Here is a 15,961-nt window from a genome sequence, read left to right on the forward strand (position 1 = left end):
TGCATATTGCCAAGTTACGTAGGCGCTTTTCGCATCGACATCGCCTCATCCTGCTTACATCCGCAAATGTGAAGGCATCCCCAACGTCGACATATTCTTACACTAAGAAAATCTGCAACATGCAACATACAAAACATGCAAAACGCAGAGAAATCGTTTTCCCGTTTGCAGAAATGAAATTCACAGAAAACGATACCACGCTGCGAGATTGTAAGACGCGGCGCACAAACACGATTTTAAAAGAACAGCAGATTTTCAAAGAATCCTCCCAAACACGGCTTACAAATCAACCCAAAATGCGTTTGCAAGAGCCGAGAAGAGCGTATCGCGTATTCTTATCGCATGCTACAATAGTTTCTCGAAATCGAAGCGGAGTGAAAACTGAGAATGGGATGAGAGTGGGTGGCGTGCGCGTGGTGTTCAAAGCGTTTTGTCGTTGGTACAAGTTGGGATGTTGGACGTCGTACGGGTGGTTAACATCGATTGGATCGAAACCAATTCGCCGTGAAAACAGTATCAATGGTCCGAGCGAGGTATAAATCCATTTGCATCGGTTCGATTTGCTTGGAACGTTTCATTCTTCGGATTGAATCGAAACACACCACAAACACACGAATTTTATTTATTCTTTGCTGATATGTATCTAAAACAAAGACTGTTGCTCTTGACTGTGACCTAAATATAATGACAGGTAAAATATCATCGGAGCGTGTACACATGACACGCGCATTAGTCACATGACCAGAGATTAGTGATCAGTTCATTGAACAAAATGTTTTTGGTGTATGTTTACAGGAAACGTGTTTGTGATAGCCGCCATTTTGCTGGAGAGGAATCTCCAGAATGTCGCCAACTATCTGATCGTCTCGCTGGCCGTCGCCGATCTGATGGTCGCCTGCCTCGTGATGCCCCTGGGCGCCGTCTACGTGGTGAGTGCTGCCTCCTCGTGCATGCTGCGCAAACATCAATATTTATTTTCACTCGGTGCGTGCAAACAGGCGCGGATTTGAATCGCGGCTCGCGACGCCCGCGGGCTGCATTACAATGCAAACATGAACTCTTCACACATTCTAATGCGGTGAGCGCGCGCAAAACCCAAAAGCTGAAAGTCAAGTCGGGACGGAATCGAACATTTCCTTCATCCGATATGATAATTGAATATGCATTGCATACTCATTTTGATTTGAGCTTTTAGAGCAGCGAGATTAGATGCTTGCGATGAAAATTCAAGTCAAAACGTTTGTTGACTCTGTCTGTCTGTCGATATAGCGCCTGTTCGTTGTGATGGATTGCCGTTGGTAATTGACTTATTATGTAAATAACTGCGCGAACGAGTCCCGCGTCAATCCAACCCTTCGGAGTCAGTCTCCCAGCCCCCGCCATCGAAATCTTAGGGCGCGCAAGTTTCACGCGAACGCCCGCATCACCTCTTCGAGTTGATCTCGCGCTCACCAAATTACTTGTAATTTAGTTGGGCGTTGAGAGTGTGTAGTGTGCATGAGCGCAGCTTTTCCATCATCGGCGGCATGCGTCACTGTTTTCGATAACGTTAATCGCCGATTCACGCGCCACCAGCACGAAATTGTAACAAGCAGGTGTATTTTGGTGTTTGGCATGATGTAAATTGAATTTAGATAAATTCAATTTTGGAAAATAATAACATTTGACGTCATCGCACTGCTATTATAGATGATTTTGTTTTCTAACGCAAATATTTAAACAAAATAACAATACAAATTGTTTTTGTCTGGGGCGGAAAAGAAAAAGACGCGTGTATGGTGCGACAATGTAAATAAAACGTTTTTGTATAGATTTCTCAGCCGGTTGGGAACTTTGGGCTGCGCGAACTTTTCCCGTCCGTTTGCTGTTTGCGAACAACAACTATTTATCTTAGCATCTCGCTTTCTGCGCGTCCACTTTCCGATGCGTTCGTCCTGCCGCGCCTCGCCTGTCACCTAGATTCAGCAGCGCCGGCATTTATTGCTTTCCGTCCTGTTGCTGCCCCGCCATTCTTCCAATAAGTTAAATAACAAATCCGGAACGCATCGAGACCCCGAGACCTACGACCATCAGTTGCGTCGGATAACGACAGCTCACAGTTTTCCACGTTTTCGCCCTTTATGTGCGAGTGTATATGCGTGTGAATGTGTGCAATTGTCGTCCTGTCGTTTCTCGCCACCGCACACATTCGCCAAACAATCCAAACATCTGAACGTAAACGGTTTAGGGCTGAAAGTATCTCTGTCGTTGTTGATTTTTTCCCCGTCGGGCTCGAGTTACGCAAGCGTTACACACGCGAGTGATCGTGAATTGTTCGGGAAGTTTTGCGCAGCGCTACGAAGACGGAAGAGATCGTCCAAGGCTGTGCGCGATTTTAAAAGTCCATCGAGCTAATGGAATTTACGAAAAGCGTGCGGGCACAGCACCGAGGTCGGAATGAAACACTCTATTCGTTGGCGGGGAGCGAGCGGAACCGACTAACGGAAAGGGTCAAAACGACGCAACTTATTCGATGCGCCCCAGCGTCGATATCTATTATTTTCCTTCACCTACTGAATTAAACAAGGCCCTTTTATGCCGCTCTCTGATCGCCGGCCTGGTAGTCTAAGAAAACTGCGACGAATATAAACGCAGAGTCATTATTCTTTTATTTTATTTTTTCGTCAAGAGGATACTAAACAACACTATAACTGGTGTATTGTGCAAGATTTGAGAGAGATTTGATGCGTGAATGAGGAATTTTTTATACTTGGTCTCAAGAAAAAACGTAATAATTTTATTTTTGGGATGAAATAGATTTTTAAAGCAAAAATTACATATTGTTACTTTTTTCAACTACAAATGAAAATCATGAATAAGATTTTAGATTTAAATGTTTTCTTTTGTTTGCGGTTGGCCTTTGTAACGCGAAATTTGTAAATTAAACAAGATTTGGGCGCACAGCGGAAGAAAACTTTTAAATTGAATGAATGAAAAGCGGGATGCAAAACGAGAAAAGCTTTGTTGTCAACGACACCGCGCACGCCAAGACACAATTTAAATGCGCGAATAAATTGCATTTCTTCGATTGTTTCTTATTATTGTTTTATTAATTTAAACCAAGTGCAAAAAACATCTTCTAAGGAAAGTAAACTAATGAAATTTTTATGCATCAAATTGGCGTATCATGTCTTAATCCTTTCAGGTTAATAAATATTAATGTCGAGCACGCCGGCGCTCATTTAATATGTAAAAAAACGCGGAACGTGGAACTTAAACTTTGCCAAACTTAATTCTCTCGGCGCGCCGGAATTCGGCAGATGAAAATTTAAAAAAGAGGTCACTTTGAATATGATGAATTTATTACCTAATACTACATAAGCAGCGAATGATTAATTTGGTCTCGGGCGAGCAGAGCGCCGCAGAGCTTAATATTCATAATTAAAAATTTTTGGAAATTAATCAGTGAAATGTCGTAGGTATGGATATTTTTTCTCGTGTTTCACTTTGTGAAACTTTACAAGATTACACAGAAACTTTACGGAATAATCCGAAAACTTTAAGTAATTTTTCAAACTTCAGGCTTTCGGAATTAATTTACTTCGTTTTGAAACAATAATACGCGTCGGTAAATTTCGCATCTTGTTGTAAGATATTCACTCAAGTGATGGGGACAAGCGTGACAATGAGGGGAATTACGAAAGGCTTAAGTGTCTAATTATTTTTTTTGCGCTGCACATTATCGCTGTCCTTTGCGCTCCAATTTGCAGCCAAAAATTACTTAAAAAACAGGCGTAATTATTTCAGCATTAAAAGCTTTAAGTGCTCTTCGGGTGATAGCCTTAAAGCAATTAAAGCGTTTTCTCTTTCGGGTCGCCTAACTCGTTCGGAAACGAGGTGCTGTCGGTGTTTTCTTTTGTCGCTTGTAATTGGCGTTTAATGAACCGCTCCAACGTTGATAATTGCGGTATATTGCGGCTGGAAAAATTAATATTTTAGCAACAAATGAATTATGAAAAGTGAAAATGAAAAATGTGCATATTTAGTTGCATACATTAAATATTAACAAGAAAAATCTTTTATTTGTATTTTATAAAATATTAGTTTTTATTCTGAACTTTTTCAGTCTAAATTTTTATAAAACAAAAGCCTAATTAATTAATTTCTTGTTTCATAGAACAATTATATACCGAATACGCTAGTAAGATTCCGAATTATATTTTAGAAACCCGAGAAATACTAAAATTGCGTCATACAAACTTTCATCTTTTATTTTACGCCCTTTAACATAATTTTTTACAACAAAAAGTTGTCTATTTGAATTTCCTCGACTAAAACAATCTCTATACCAAAATTTATCAACATTGGTTCAGTGGTTTTCACGGGAAAGCGAAACAGACAAACAAATTTTCTTTTATAATATTAGCTGTATAATATATATTAATATATGAATCACAATTAGTTTGATTAAAAATATACATTAAATTTCTGGCATATAATGAACATTAAGCTGCATATTTCAACTTATGCATGTCTGGGAGTGTTTTGTTCAGCAAGTAATTCATTGTAAGTGACGTTTCGACAAAAACGCCACTGAATATTCATCACCCAGCGTTCGTCGCATTTGAGTGCATTTGTAATTACATAATTGCCTAGCATGACAATTCTACAATACGACAAATGTGGCTTTATCGTAACAAGTTGACATTTATTTATGTTTGCAAAAACGTGGGCGTCTTTTTTTATTTAACCGAATTTACACCAACGCACAGCAAAATATATTACATAATTTAATTTGATATTTATATGTAAGTATATGTAGAAGCTTGGAACCACTTTGCTTAAAACACCCACTCAAAATTTCAGGTGTAAAATGTATTTTTGGTGGCGTGGCGCTCTTTCATGTCGGAATAGAAGTTTATTAACTCATCGCGCAGAAACTTCATTACGAAGTTATTCACAACTAGAGTTATAAATTATGCGACGTTGTCTACAATTAAAGTTTATTACTTTATTATTATGTTGAATTGTGAAGCAAAATAAGTTTTAATTAAGTTTTATGTTTATGCGTGTGTTTTCCTAAAAAGAAAACGTTTTCCTTTGAGACAAATTGAAAGCAAAAAAAAAGCAGCGCTCTCACTTGAATGCTTTTAATTGAATACACTTTAGCTTGTAGTAACAACACTGAGTGTATTCATAGCGTTTTTATGCATACAAATGTTGTTAAAAAATTCAACAAAAAATACAAACACCTACGAGTATTATCAAAGAGATATGCAAATGTATGTGACTGGGTCGTGGTGGAGGTGCCGGGCGTTATTTTCATGCGTTGTCCGGCATCTTAGTCTTGGGCATCCGGTCGTTTTTTTTCCAGGCGTGTATTGCTCGAGTTCAAGTACATTTTTTGTTATGTCCGCATTACATTACATTCTTTTTGTGCTACACGTCCGGATTTACATTTTAATTTAATTTTTCCATTCGCTGAGCCTCTCGCAGCCACCGGAATAATTTCAGCATGCCTCTCAAAGCATCATTCTGCCTCGAAGAGCGGTGTTTACGCGTATGTTTCGTGAAACGTAATTATGACAGTAATGAGATGCCAACTCAAGATTTCTTTGTTTCGAAATTATTTCATTATCGCATTTGCATTGGAAATTCTATTTTAAGAAATTTAAACGTATTTATTCTTATTATTTCGTTTAGAAAATAAGACAGTGTTTAAATATAAAATATAACTTTCTAGGAATTTAAATTTCCTAACTTTTCAAAACAAATTCATTTATTTGACGATAGCATTATGTTGCAAAACCCGTCTTAGATTTGTAATATAAAAATTAATCGCAAAATCTGTTGGTACGCGCATAATTCAACAACGCCTAGAGCAATTTAGCCAATTCTTTTTTTAAATATATGTTAAAGTCTAAGGATGGTTTTTACGGCGAGGAAAATTCGAATAATTGCCGAGAAAACCCTAAAGACAACCCTTTTCTATCGGATTAAAGTTGGCATTGAGATTCATCATAGTTATAGTTACATAGTTGAATCCGAGAGGGCGCGCTGAAGTGCATTATTGGCAATTCTATATATAATTAATTTCTTTAAAATAAAATTGCAATTCTTATTGACAGAATTGTGAGATACAATGTCTAGAACAAGAGAGTAAAACGAATTACATTTTTATTAAACACTACCGGGACGAAGTCGCAGGCAGAAGCTAATTTTATTATAAAAATTTGTAAAATGTGAAAATTTCACCACGTAAACGTCGCTACTATTTAAATTTTAAGAGATAGATCAGTTTATGGTTATAAAGAAGAAATACGATAGTGTACAGTCAAGGTCAAACAATTTCCGAAAATAACCTCGTCGAACATTGTGCCGTCAGGCGAAAGGAGACCGTATAGATAACCAATTAGGTGTCGGTGTCTATCGCGTTCATCCCGGTTAAGCCGAGCATAAACAGTACACCCAGAGCGCGTCTTAAAGTGGGCTAATGCGTTGCCTCGAACTGGGTCGGCGCTGGGTGCTGTGTTTATCCGCGTCGGCCATTCAGCTATAAGACAAACACCACATCGAGAGGAAACTCCGCGCCGGTTAAATTTGATGTTGATTTTGGCAGGAAAACGTATGCACTACAACTACACCTAGACTAGAAACTACATAACTTTTAATATGAAAACTAAAAACAACTGCAAATAGGAAAAGTTCTAACTTATAACATGCTTGCCGTGCTTTCGTTTTCTTTGTTGGCAGATATATAACTACGCAGTTTTTTTCCTTTCTCAATTAGAATGTAGAATGGAAGCACGTCGCGTTGTACTGGAGTGGAAAAGTTGACATTAGAAATATGCAAATTTAGTTTTTACTGCAATTTTGCTGGCGTGGCGACACTCTCTCGTGTTGTTTGAATTATCAAGAAATGCAAATGATGTCAATGCGGAACGGGGACTAGAGATAAGTAAAGCAAAAAGTTGGGCAGTAGCATCCGGGTTTCTACAGGTTTTGGGTTTTATTTGGGTTAAAATATATTCTTTTTAAATCACTTTTGTTTGTTGTAGGTAAGAAAAAATAATAAAATAATAAAACTTGATCATTGTTAGAGCGTCCGCATTGTGTATTGTAACTAATTTTGTTTGTTTGCGTTTGTTTGTTCAGCTTTCAAGCAAAAACCATTGAACGAATTTTGATAAATTTTGGTACTAAGATATTTCTGATCCAGGAAAAGCAAATAGGATAGTTTTTATTGTAAAAATACAACTAAAAGGGTGTAAAATAAGGGAGGAAAGTTTTAGTTGTTAAAATTTGCTTTTTTAATTTTTTTTAGATAATTTTACCGAGTAAATAAGTCGATAATTAGTTATTTTTATTAACATTCACGCGGAAAAACATTTTTTTAATACCATTTGACCACGACTCTTCTTTCGCTGTTGCCCCAGGTGAAATATTACCACAGTTAGGTAGGTTTTACGTGCCGGGAATAATTTGGTGGTTGTTTGAATCATGCTGTTGCCACATTCGCCGGTCGTAACTTTTTCCAACCCTATTCGAAAAGGCAACACTACAATTTTCACCAAATCCGGATGTTATTTGCTCTCCATAAACCCAACTCTGAATAGTTACTTAGTTACGCACCTCCCCTAACAGATTTTTTATTTACGAATGTGGTTAAGAAAATATGTTAAATATTTAAAAATAATATTGAAACCACCAAAAATGTTTCCATCCATCTTTAAAGCAAATAGTCCAGGAGATATTTGTGTTATTACAGTTGTGGGCTACTACAATTGATCCCAGTTTTTCCGAAATTCTCCAGTTTGCTGGTTCCAACTGTAATCGCACGTAAATACTGGACTAAAAGCGCAAGCCTGCCAGCGCGCCCAAAATTCGACTATTTATTGTTTCAATAAATCACGCGGCACCCTTTTACGCTCACTTTCCCATTTCCGGCCATTGCAAATAACGCAAAACCACCCGGCCCCCATAAGCGAATATCTTCTTTGTGGCGGCACTATAGTCATCGTCGTCATGTCACGAAATGGCTAATCAAGGATATGAGGCAATTAACAGCAACGAGTTTAACAATTACGGTTGAAATTCACTCCCAGCTCACAACGTTTGATGTGTATAATTAACCGCCGGCGAAGTTGCTAAGTTTAACGATCCGACTCGTTTCCAGATAAGCAATAATTGGATAATGGGCCCCGAAGTCTGCGACATGTGGACTACCATCGATGTGATGTGCTGCACGGCGTCCATCTTGCATCTGGTCGCCATTGCAATGGACAGGTAAGTGGTGCATAAGAGATGCACTCATAATAGATTCTATTATGTGTTGTGTTGTGTGGTGAAAGCCTGTAAAATATGCACGAGATAAATTTGAATTATTTTATTTTTTACGTTTTGAAACCTACGCTGAGGGCGTGCGGGAATTCAGTGTTGCGCTTCGGTAATGGTTTCCTCGATGTTTGCGGCCGCACTAATGCACGCATTATAACCGCACTCTTTATTATAACGAAGCATCATCGCTTATGGCATCACCTCTCTGACGCAGTGTGTCGGAGCATAATCAATACACATTCTTGTTGTATACCCAGGAACGCCACAGGCGTCACCGATGCTACCACCTGAATTCATATCTATCTCCACCATAAATCTTTCGGATGCATTTTTTTCCCAGTGTCATCATGATCATCGATTTTTAGGTTATGCGCTGTTGTCATATACCGCACATTACATAACCTATTTTTTGTTGGAGTTTATATCGGAACACTATGTATTATTTGACGCTGGGCTTTATGAAGCCGATCTATAATATACATTGATTTAATGGGAGTTCCGGGTCTGATGTACACGTTTCGCCGCCATGCACTGTTTGTCAAGAGAGTGCACTCGGCGCGCTCGAGTTTCGGCTTCAAGCGCACTTAACTACAGCGCTGTGACGATACTCTAACCACCAGGACAAACACCATCGTGGTGGTCTTACAAACGTTCGCAAGTCAGTGGAGAGAATTTTACCCGTCGTCTCTCGGATTGTTTACGCAAGAAGTTTAATCATTTTCATTCTAAATTATTAACTCAAGCCGAAGTTCTTTTCCTTCGTGGTCACGGCCCACACCGCCGGGTCGAGATGGAAATATTAAAGCAGCGTACAATTGCATCCATTAAAATTTTATTTCGAGTGCGGTTTGTGCGAGCGCACGTACATTTGTTGCACGGCTCCCCGCTTCCAATTTGTTATCTGCGTGCATCCGCTGCACTAAAAGCATTTAAATTGCTTCTGGGTTTTTTTTTGCAACTTTTGGACGCGCTACGAAAACATTGGGTTTTGCTGGATGTTTGGCTTTGCTGTTTCTATCAAACTGGAGGATTTAGTCTGAAATATTGATGTTTTTTTGTGTTTGTACAGATATTGGGCTGTCACAAACGTGGTATATTCAAGAGACTCGAACCGGATCATCATCATGATTGTGATGATCTGGAGCGTGGCGCTGGTCGTCTCCCTGGCGCCACAGATTCCTCAGTTTGGTTGGAAGGACCCCGATTACCTGAACCGCATCAACGTCAAGAAACAGTGTCTGGTTAGTCAGGACGTAGGATATCAGATATTTGCAACTTCTTCAACGTTTTATGTCCCTTTATTGGTCATATTTATTCTCTACTGGAAGATTTTCCAAACAGCGCGTAAACGTATCCGGAAACGACGTGAAATGCGAAATCACAATATGGAGAAACCAAGTGATGCAGGTAGAAGCAACAATAATGCTCGTAACTTCCTTACGAAACGCCGTTTCCTACGAATGAAGAAATCAGCGAAAAAGTCGACGGCCGCTGAAGCCTTAGTATCGTCACTTGTGATGATGGAAGGCCAGTCGACGACAACGATGGACGTTGTGATGGAGGAAGCCGAGCAACAACAACCGCAACAGGCGAATGGCAACCACGCCGAGGAAACAACAGCGTTTACTATTACAAAACCCGGAAAAGTGGATAACATGGTTGTGTCGAACAATGTAAGTCCGGAAAAGACGTCCACGGGGACGACGAACAACGGCTCAGCGAGTCATCAGAGTCACATCAGTGACATTAGTCGTGTAGAAGCTGCTTGCCCAGCGGAGAAACTGCTACCACCAGTGAAAAAAGACAAAAAGGAAACACTCGAAGCAAAACGCGAGCGCAAAGCGGCGAAAACACTGGCGATCATCACCGGCGCATTCGTCATGTGCTGGTTGCCCTTCTTCATACTCGCACTGTTGATGCCACTGTGCGGCGAGCAGTGCTCGATATCACCCTACGTGATATCCTTTTCACTATGGCTGGGCTACTTCAACTCGACGCTCAATCCAGTCATCTACACCATATTCAATCCGGAATTCCGGCAGGCTTTCAAACGAATACTGTGCGGTCAGCACGTCGGGCGGCGAGGCCGCGGCGGTGGCGGAGGCGGTCGCGGTCAAAATTTCAGATCGGCTAAAGTCGGCTAGGCGAAAGTGCGTCTCTACCCAACTCACTCCATGATGAACGCTCAATATGCGCTTGTGCGAGACATTCCAGTCTAACCAATTTCGTCCTCAATTACAAATATAATTCGCTCGTGTAAATAGTTAGTGACTGTTCAAACTAACATAGACATAAGTACGTGTAACAGAATAATGCATATACATATATATTTTCGTTATTGTAAGAAAATGGTGTCCAAAACATGGGTATAGATATATTAGGTTTGGTTGATATTTTACACGTTCCTGATGAAACGCTACAAATGTCTTTCGGATAGTGTAAATATATATTAAATAAGATAGGTTATAGTAGTTGATAAGTTAGGTTATAAACTTGCAAAAGAACCGCAATGAGGTAGAAAACAAACAAAAAGCAAAAACTTAACTAGTGCGTTAATTTTCCTAACGCTCGCCACATTAACAGTTAATTTTGCAGCATGCAGCGATTTTGCTAGTAGCAACAAACCGTGCATCTCTTTTATCATGGTGATGATGATAATAAAGCTGTATAAAACCGACGCCGCGGACGTAATTTATCAACGCAGTCAGCAACAAAAAGTATTGCACAATACAGGACTCTCTAGTCTCTCTAGTACATTCCGTAAAATTTCATTTTTAGCTTGAGACGCGATGACATATGACGTTATCCTCGCTCAACGCGCTCAACACTTCTCCAAGAGTCCGCGTCTCGGTCGGCTCATATATTCGCGCGCACGTCTCGCGGAACATAAATAAAACGCTAAAAAAGGCGCGCGCAAAAAGAAACGCGCGTTGATGAGACAACAGTGGCGGACTTTAAGTAGACATTGATTGATAAAGTACACCATCAAAATTTAGATTATCGAGTGATATTTTGTGTTTTATTATTTATTATGCTCATCATGTACATGCGTTGCAAAAACGTTGTTTTTTTACTGCTGCTCGTTTTAAAATTCATCAAAAAATATAATAACAAAGAGTAATAACTTGAAGTTGAACTCAGGAAAAAGTTAACCTTTTAAATTTCAACGGTAGAGACATAAAACAAGCTGTAAAAGTATTGAAAAGTGTTAGATAAGTTTTTAGTTAGTGGAAATTTAATATTTTTTATTGCTTTTTAATATTTGAGTATTGAAGATATTGGTAAACACCACAATATTTGTTCAGTAAATGTGTACAGTATGAGGCATTAACACTACATATTTTAAGTCATGAATAGCATAGATTTTGGAATAATTATTATTTTTAGTTTATTGACGTTTTAGATATGAATATTTTATTTAATGTTTACACGCAATCTTCTTTGTCATTTTTTGTCCACCAGCGTTTAAAACTAATGTTATTAATCTTACGTTAAATATGAATATTCAAATGAAATGCAACGAGTTGATGCGATTACAACCAGCTTGTTCAATGACCTGAAACACCAACGTTTTTGTTACCAATTTATGCTGGTGGACAAAAAATAACTCAAAAATGTTTTGTTCGGTACACATTGAAAAACAAATAATCTAGATAGCAATCAATGAAAAAAAATTAATTTCGTTCTTGAATGTGATAATATACGTAAATCTTAAGCATCCATTAATCGAACGTGAAATCAACGTAAATATACCTAAATCAAAAGAGATAGTAAATATTATAAATTCAAAACTCTTCAAAAATCTCCCAAGTTTTACTAAACTAAACGTATCGCCGTCTATTCGTACGCTTTCCACATTCAAACATTTATATTATAAGAAACTTCGCGAAATGTATAGCTTAATATTACTGCTTGAATTCTGCCTGTATGTTCACTAACAAATCGTTATTTAAAATATTGTGATAATAATAAATGTTAGGCGGGGAAAGTGAACTGTTTTTATATTAAAAACAACTATGATTAAGCATAAAACAAGAGTGCAACTGCGTTGTCATGAAAAGTCATAGTCATCGTAAACACATTTCATCAATTCTCATCAAATTGATGACGATGACTATTCATCTCACAATTTGGCTGTTAATCTTGAAACATATGCACGATAATCATACCCAATATTAATTGAGCCTAGATATTGGTGTATGGTGTTCGAGCATTGCCACCATGTAACATATAACCTAAAAGACACACCTAACCTAATTTATATAACCAAACACTCAACACAATATACAATACACAATGAATTTTAGCGAGATAAGCAAAGCGAATCGCAAGGTGCGAACCAAATGTAAATAACATTGATTAAATATTAATCAAGTCTATAATAATAATTAAACCGATGATTCTATTGTACAATATAATATGCATAGTAAATTGATGTGTGTTATAATTAATTAATTCGGTTGGTTTGCGTTTGTAAAAATGTACACAATGAACAGAACTCTGTAAATACTAGCTGAGTATTATATATGAATTTGTTTGTGAATTTGAATAACGTATATTTGTACATAATGTTATTGAACATTGCCCAAAATATTTGTTAAGTATACTTGAAATAAAATCTATCAAGTCAAAAATACTATATGTACGTGAGGGGCAAACAAAATATAGATATCGAAAGCCGATCAAATATTTGAACGAGCAAATGTTATCAGGCTGGTTATTCGATGTGTGTACAGATGTAAATAAAAATGACCGAGCGTAATGTTACCACAGATATATCAAAGTATCTCTAATAATAATTAATAATATGATAATATAGTCGGTGTGTTTGTTCCAACACGAGCCACAGGATGACTAAATGGATTCATAGCTTTAATAAAACTGAATAAATGTTTAAGCCAGCTTTGACATTACAACTTAACCTTTAAAAATGTTTTGAGTTTATAATTGAGGTTATGACATGAAAAGTTTTATTGTTATTATCAAACATATGAAATCTAGACTATAAAGAAAGATCCTCTCGTTTTGTTGTTAACAATAATGATAAATTTAAATTAATATTGAACTCGTATTGTGATATACAAGATGTATAAAGATTATACATGCAAACCCACAACCAAAATTCAAACAAACAGGAAGAGAAAACATGATATTCGCCCCTCAGATTTTCACCTAAATGTTACTTAACGCTACAACTCTAGAGATGATAAAATTGTGAACTAATAAACCTAGCGATTCTCATTGTGTGTTTAGATGCATAATTATGATGTATGTGCTGTATCTCTCTATTAATCGGATCCTGAATCGAGCGGACGAGTTACGAATCGAATCAAATCGAAAGTAATCAATGTGAATTATGTAAAATATATAAACTAAACAGCGGTGTATTGAAAATGCAGATATATAAAATAAGAGTTTGGAAACACACACACACACAAATCTTATGCTAATTGTGAAAGATACTTGCATTTGATTAACAAATACTATTTACTATTTATTATTACAATAAATGATAATATGTTATGAACAGATTGTGTAATTTACTCATTGGCACAAGTGACGTGCCCTTGAATTACACTCAATTTCGTAGATTAGATCACATGTGTGTTGAGCGTTTGGAATTTTGTAGCCACTTGTTTAGTTTGCGTTTATCTGCTGGCAACCTTGAAAACTAATAACGGTGCATCGATCGCCCACTTGGACTTGACCGTCGCCCGTCGATGATGAATGACCGCATTCGAAAACATGCCGTGTCACTGCCGTTTTTTGATGCCGTTCGCGTGCGACACGTGCGATGGAGAGCCCAGGAGTGATTTGCACGCGTACAAGATGGCCGCGCAGGTTGCAAGCGTGACAACAGCGAGCAGAAGGGCCACGTCGATCATTTCGTACTCGTACCATTTAAGATCCATGGCCTTGGAGCGAAAGTGATGAGCGCCCTTGTGTTTGATTACGTGCTCTACCCAGTAGATGGCTTCTTTCAGCGGATGTACGAGTCGATCGTGCATCATTGCCGACCGCCATTTTACTGTTTCCGTATAGCTGAAATTATTTATACTTGATCTATACAGTTAGGAAACTACTAAACCAGTAATACCTTGAGTTATTGATGAGTTGGTCTAGAGCTTGGAAGAGATTCTCTTCGTTGAGTTGTTTGTATGGCACAGTCAAAGCATAGCCTCTGCTCACAGCTAAATTTATGTTCATTTTTTGATCGGCGTAGATCGGAATACCTAGAATGGGTTTCCCCAAACTAACAGCTTCAATGGTGCTTAACAGTCCGCCGTGTGAGATGAAAGCTTTTGTATTGGGATGTGCTAGAATAGCTTGCTGCGGAAACCACTTTCCTAGGATTACATTGTCTGGTTTGCCCTCGATGGTGTCCTCCTCCCACTTCCAGAAGACAGTCTGATTGATTCTTCCCAACGCACGTAGGATTGCTTTCTTTTTCTCCTCAGGCAGTAATGACACTTTCAGATTAGATCCCATGCCGAAGAACACAACACCATTCTTAGCTTCATCTATAATTTTCTTCATGTCTTTAGGTAATTCCCCAGCTTTGACATGGAAACCACCAATCTCAACCATGTTAGGCACATGAGGTACAGGATCATTAATGCTTACATGAGAATTCACCAGATGAAACCATCACGTTTATAGAGCAAATCATAAACATGAGGTGCATCCGGAAATGCTTTGTGTAATAGTTCATTATGGTAGGGGAAGGAAATAAAATGGCGATAGGCCTCCTCGGCGACCATGAGAAACCAATTATGGAGTCGATCAGTGAAATCCATGCGGCCACTGTAGTCAAAGAAGATATTGGGGACGTGGGATACGGGTGCTGGGTTGGCTACTAAATGGTTAACCCAGATTGAAGAGACTAACGTGCTGAAATATATCAAAGGCGCGTCCAACTTGTAAGCAATCCCAGTAAGACTCTCGTCGTAGAATTGGTCCATTATAACCACATCAAAGTGGCCTTTTTTAGTTTTTACTAAATCCAGAATTGGTTGGTACGTTAGTACATATTCTGAAATAACGTATCCCAATTGGTAACACAGATGGATTTGTTGAATGGGCCACATTGATTCCATATCAAAGAAAACAGTTTTCTTCTCTAAAAATAAAAAAAAAACAAATTTTTATGCATCAGTGCATATAATGTTAATACACTCAAGGTTACCTTGGACAATTTTAGCTAGATTCTCTATATACAATTGTTTATAATTCTCAGCAGTTTTCTCCTGTTTATAAGGCGCGATCATGGTAACTTGATGCCCTTTTTCCGCGAGTCCTTCTGCCAACCGATGCGCCAACGTATAGTGACTATACGAAGGCATCGGAAAGAAAACTAATATGTTTGACGCGTTTGTTGTGTGGATTGTACATAGCGCTAAAGCAATAATGCTGATACACGCGGACACGACTGGACTAGACGACATTTCACCGAATAATCACAATAAAATTGACCATCGCAGTATTTATATGTGACGGATGCTGTACTAGTACATATATTGCATTGCGCGGTTGTTCATAAAACGATCCACACATTTTATAATAAAAACAAAAATTGTTTTTTTATACACTGGTTTAATGGCAGGCAATTAATGGTCATCTGATTAGTACTTGCGTGATGTAATTT

General features: G+C 38.2%; 2 protein-coding genes across 5 annotated transcripts in view; one reads left to right on the forward strand and one right to left on the reverse strand.

Moving 5' to 3' along the window:
- The window catches only part of LOC135803978 (5-hydroxytryptamine receptor-like), a 99,712-nt gene extending 85,869 nt beyond the window's left edge, over positions 1 to 13,843 (forward strand). For all 4 annotated transcript variants that reach the window (XM_065317732.1, XM_065317731.1, XM_065317734.1 and 1 more), the window contains 3 exons: positions 796 to 929; positions 8,156 to 8,265; positions 9,386 to 13,843. In XM_065317732.1, coding sequence (XP_065173804.1) covers positions 796 to 929; positions 8,156 to 8,265; positions 9,386 to 10,460 — 1,319 coding nt within the window. In that variant the 3' untranslated portion in view covers positions 10,461 to 13,843. The remainder of the gene's footprint in view (positions 1 to 795; positions 930 to 8,155; positions 8,266 to 9,385) is intronic.
- On the reverse strand, positions 13,785 to 15,796 carry LOC135803980 (UDP-glucosyltransferase 2-like). The gene is given in 4 exon segments (XM_065317736.1): positions 13,785 to 14,358; positions 14,414 to 14,957; positions 14,960 to 15,436; positions 15,503 to 15,796. Coding segments are annotated over 4 exon segments (1,569 nt in total). The 5' UTR covers positions 15,762 to 15,796; the 3' UTR covers positions 13,785 to 14,069.
- Between the last annotated feature and the right edge of the window lie 165 nt (positions 15,797 to 15,961).

The sequence above is a fragment of the Atheta coriaria genome, unplaced genomic scaffold, assembly GCF_025399875.1.
Source record: "Atheta coriaria isolate IRGN ID8LTWV9N9 unplaced genomic scaffold, Caltech_Dcor_3.1 hic_scaffold_3_pilon, whole genome shotgun sequence".
Lineage (NCBI taxonomy): Eukaryota > Metazoa > Arthropoda > Insecta > Coleoptera > Staphylinidae > Dalotia > Dalotia coriaria.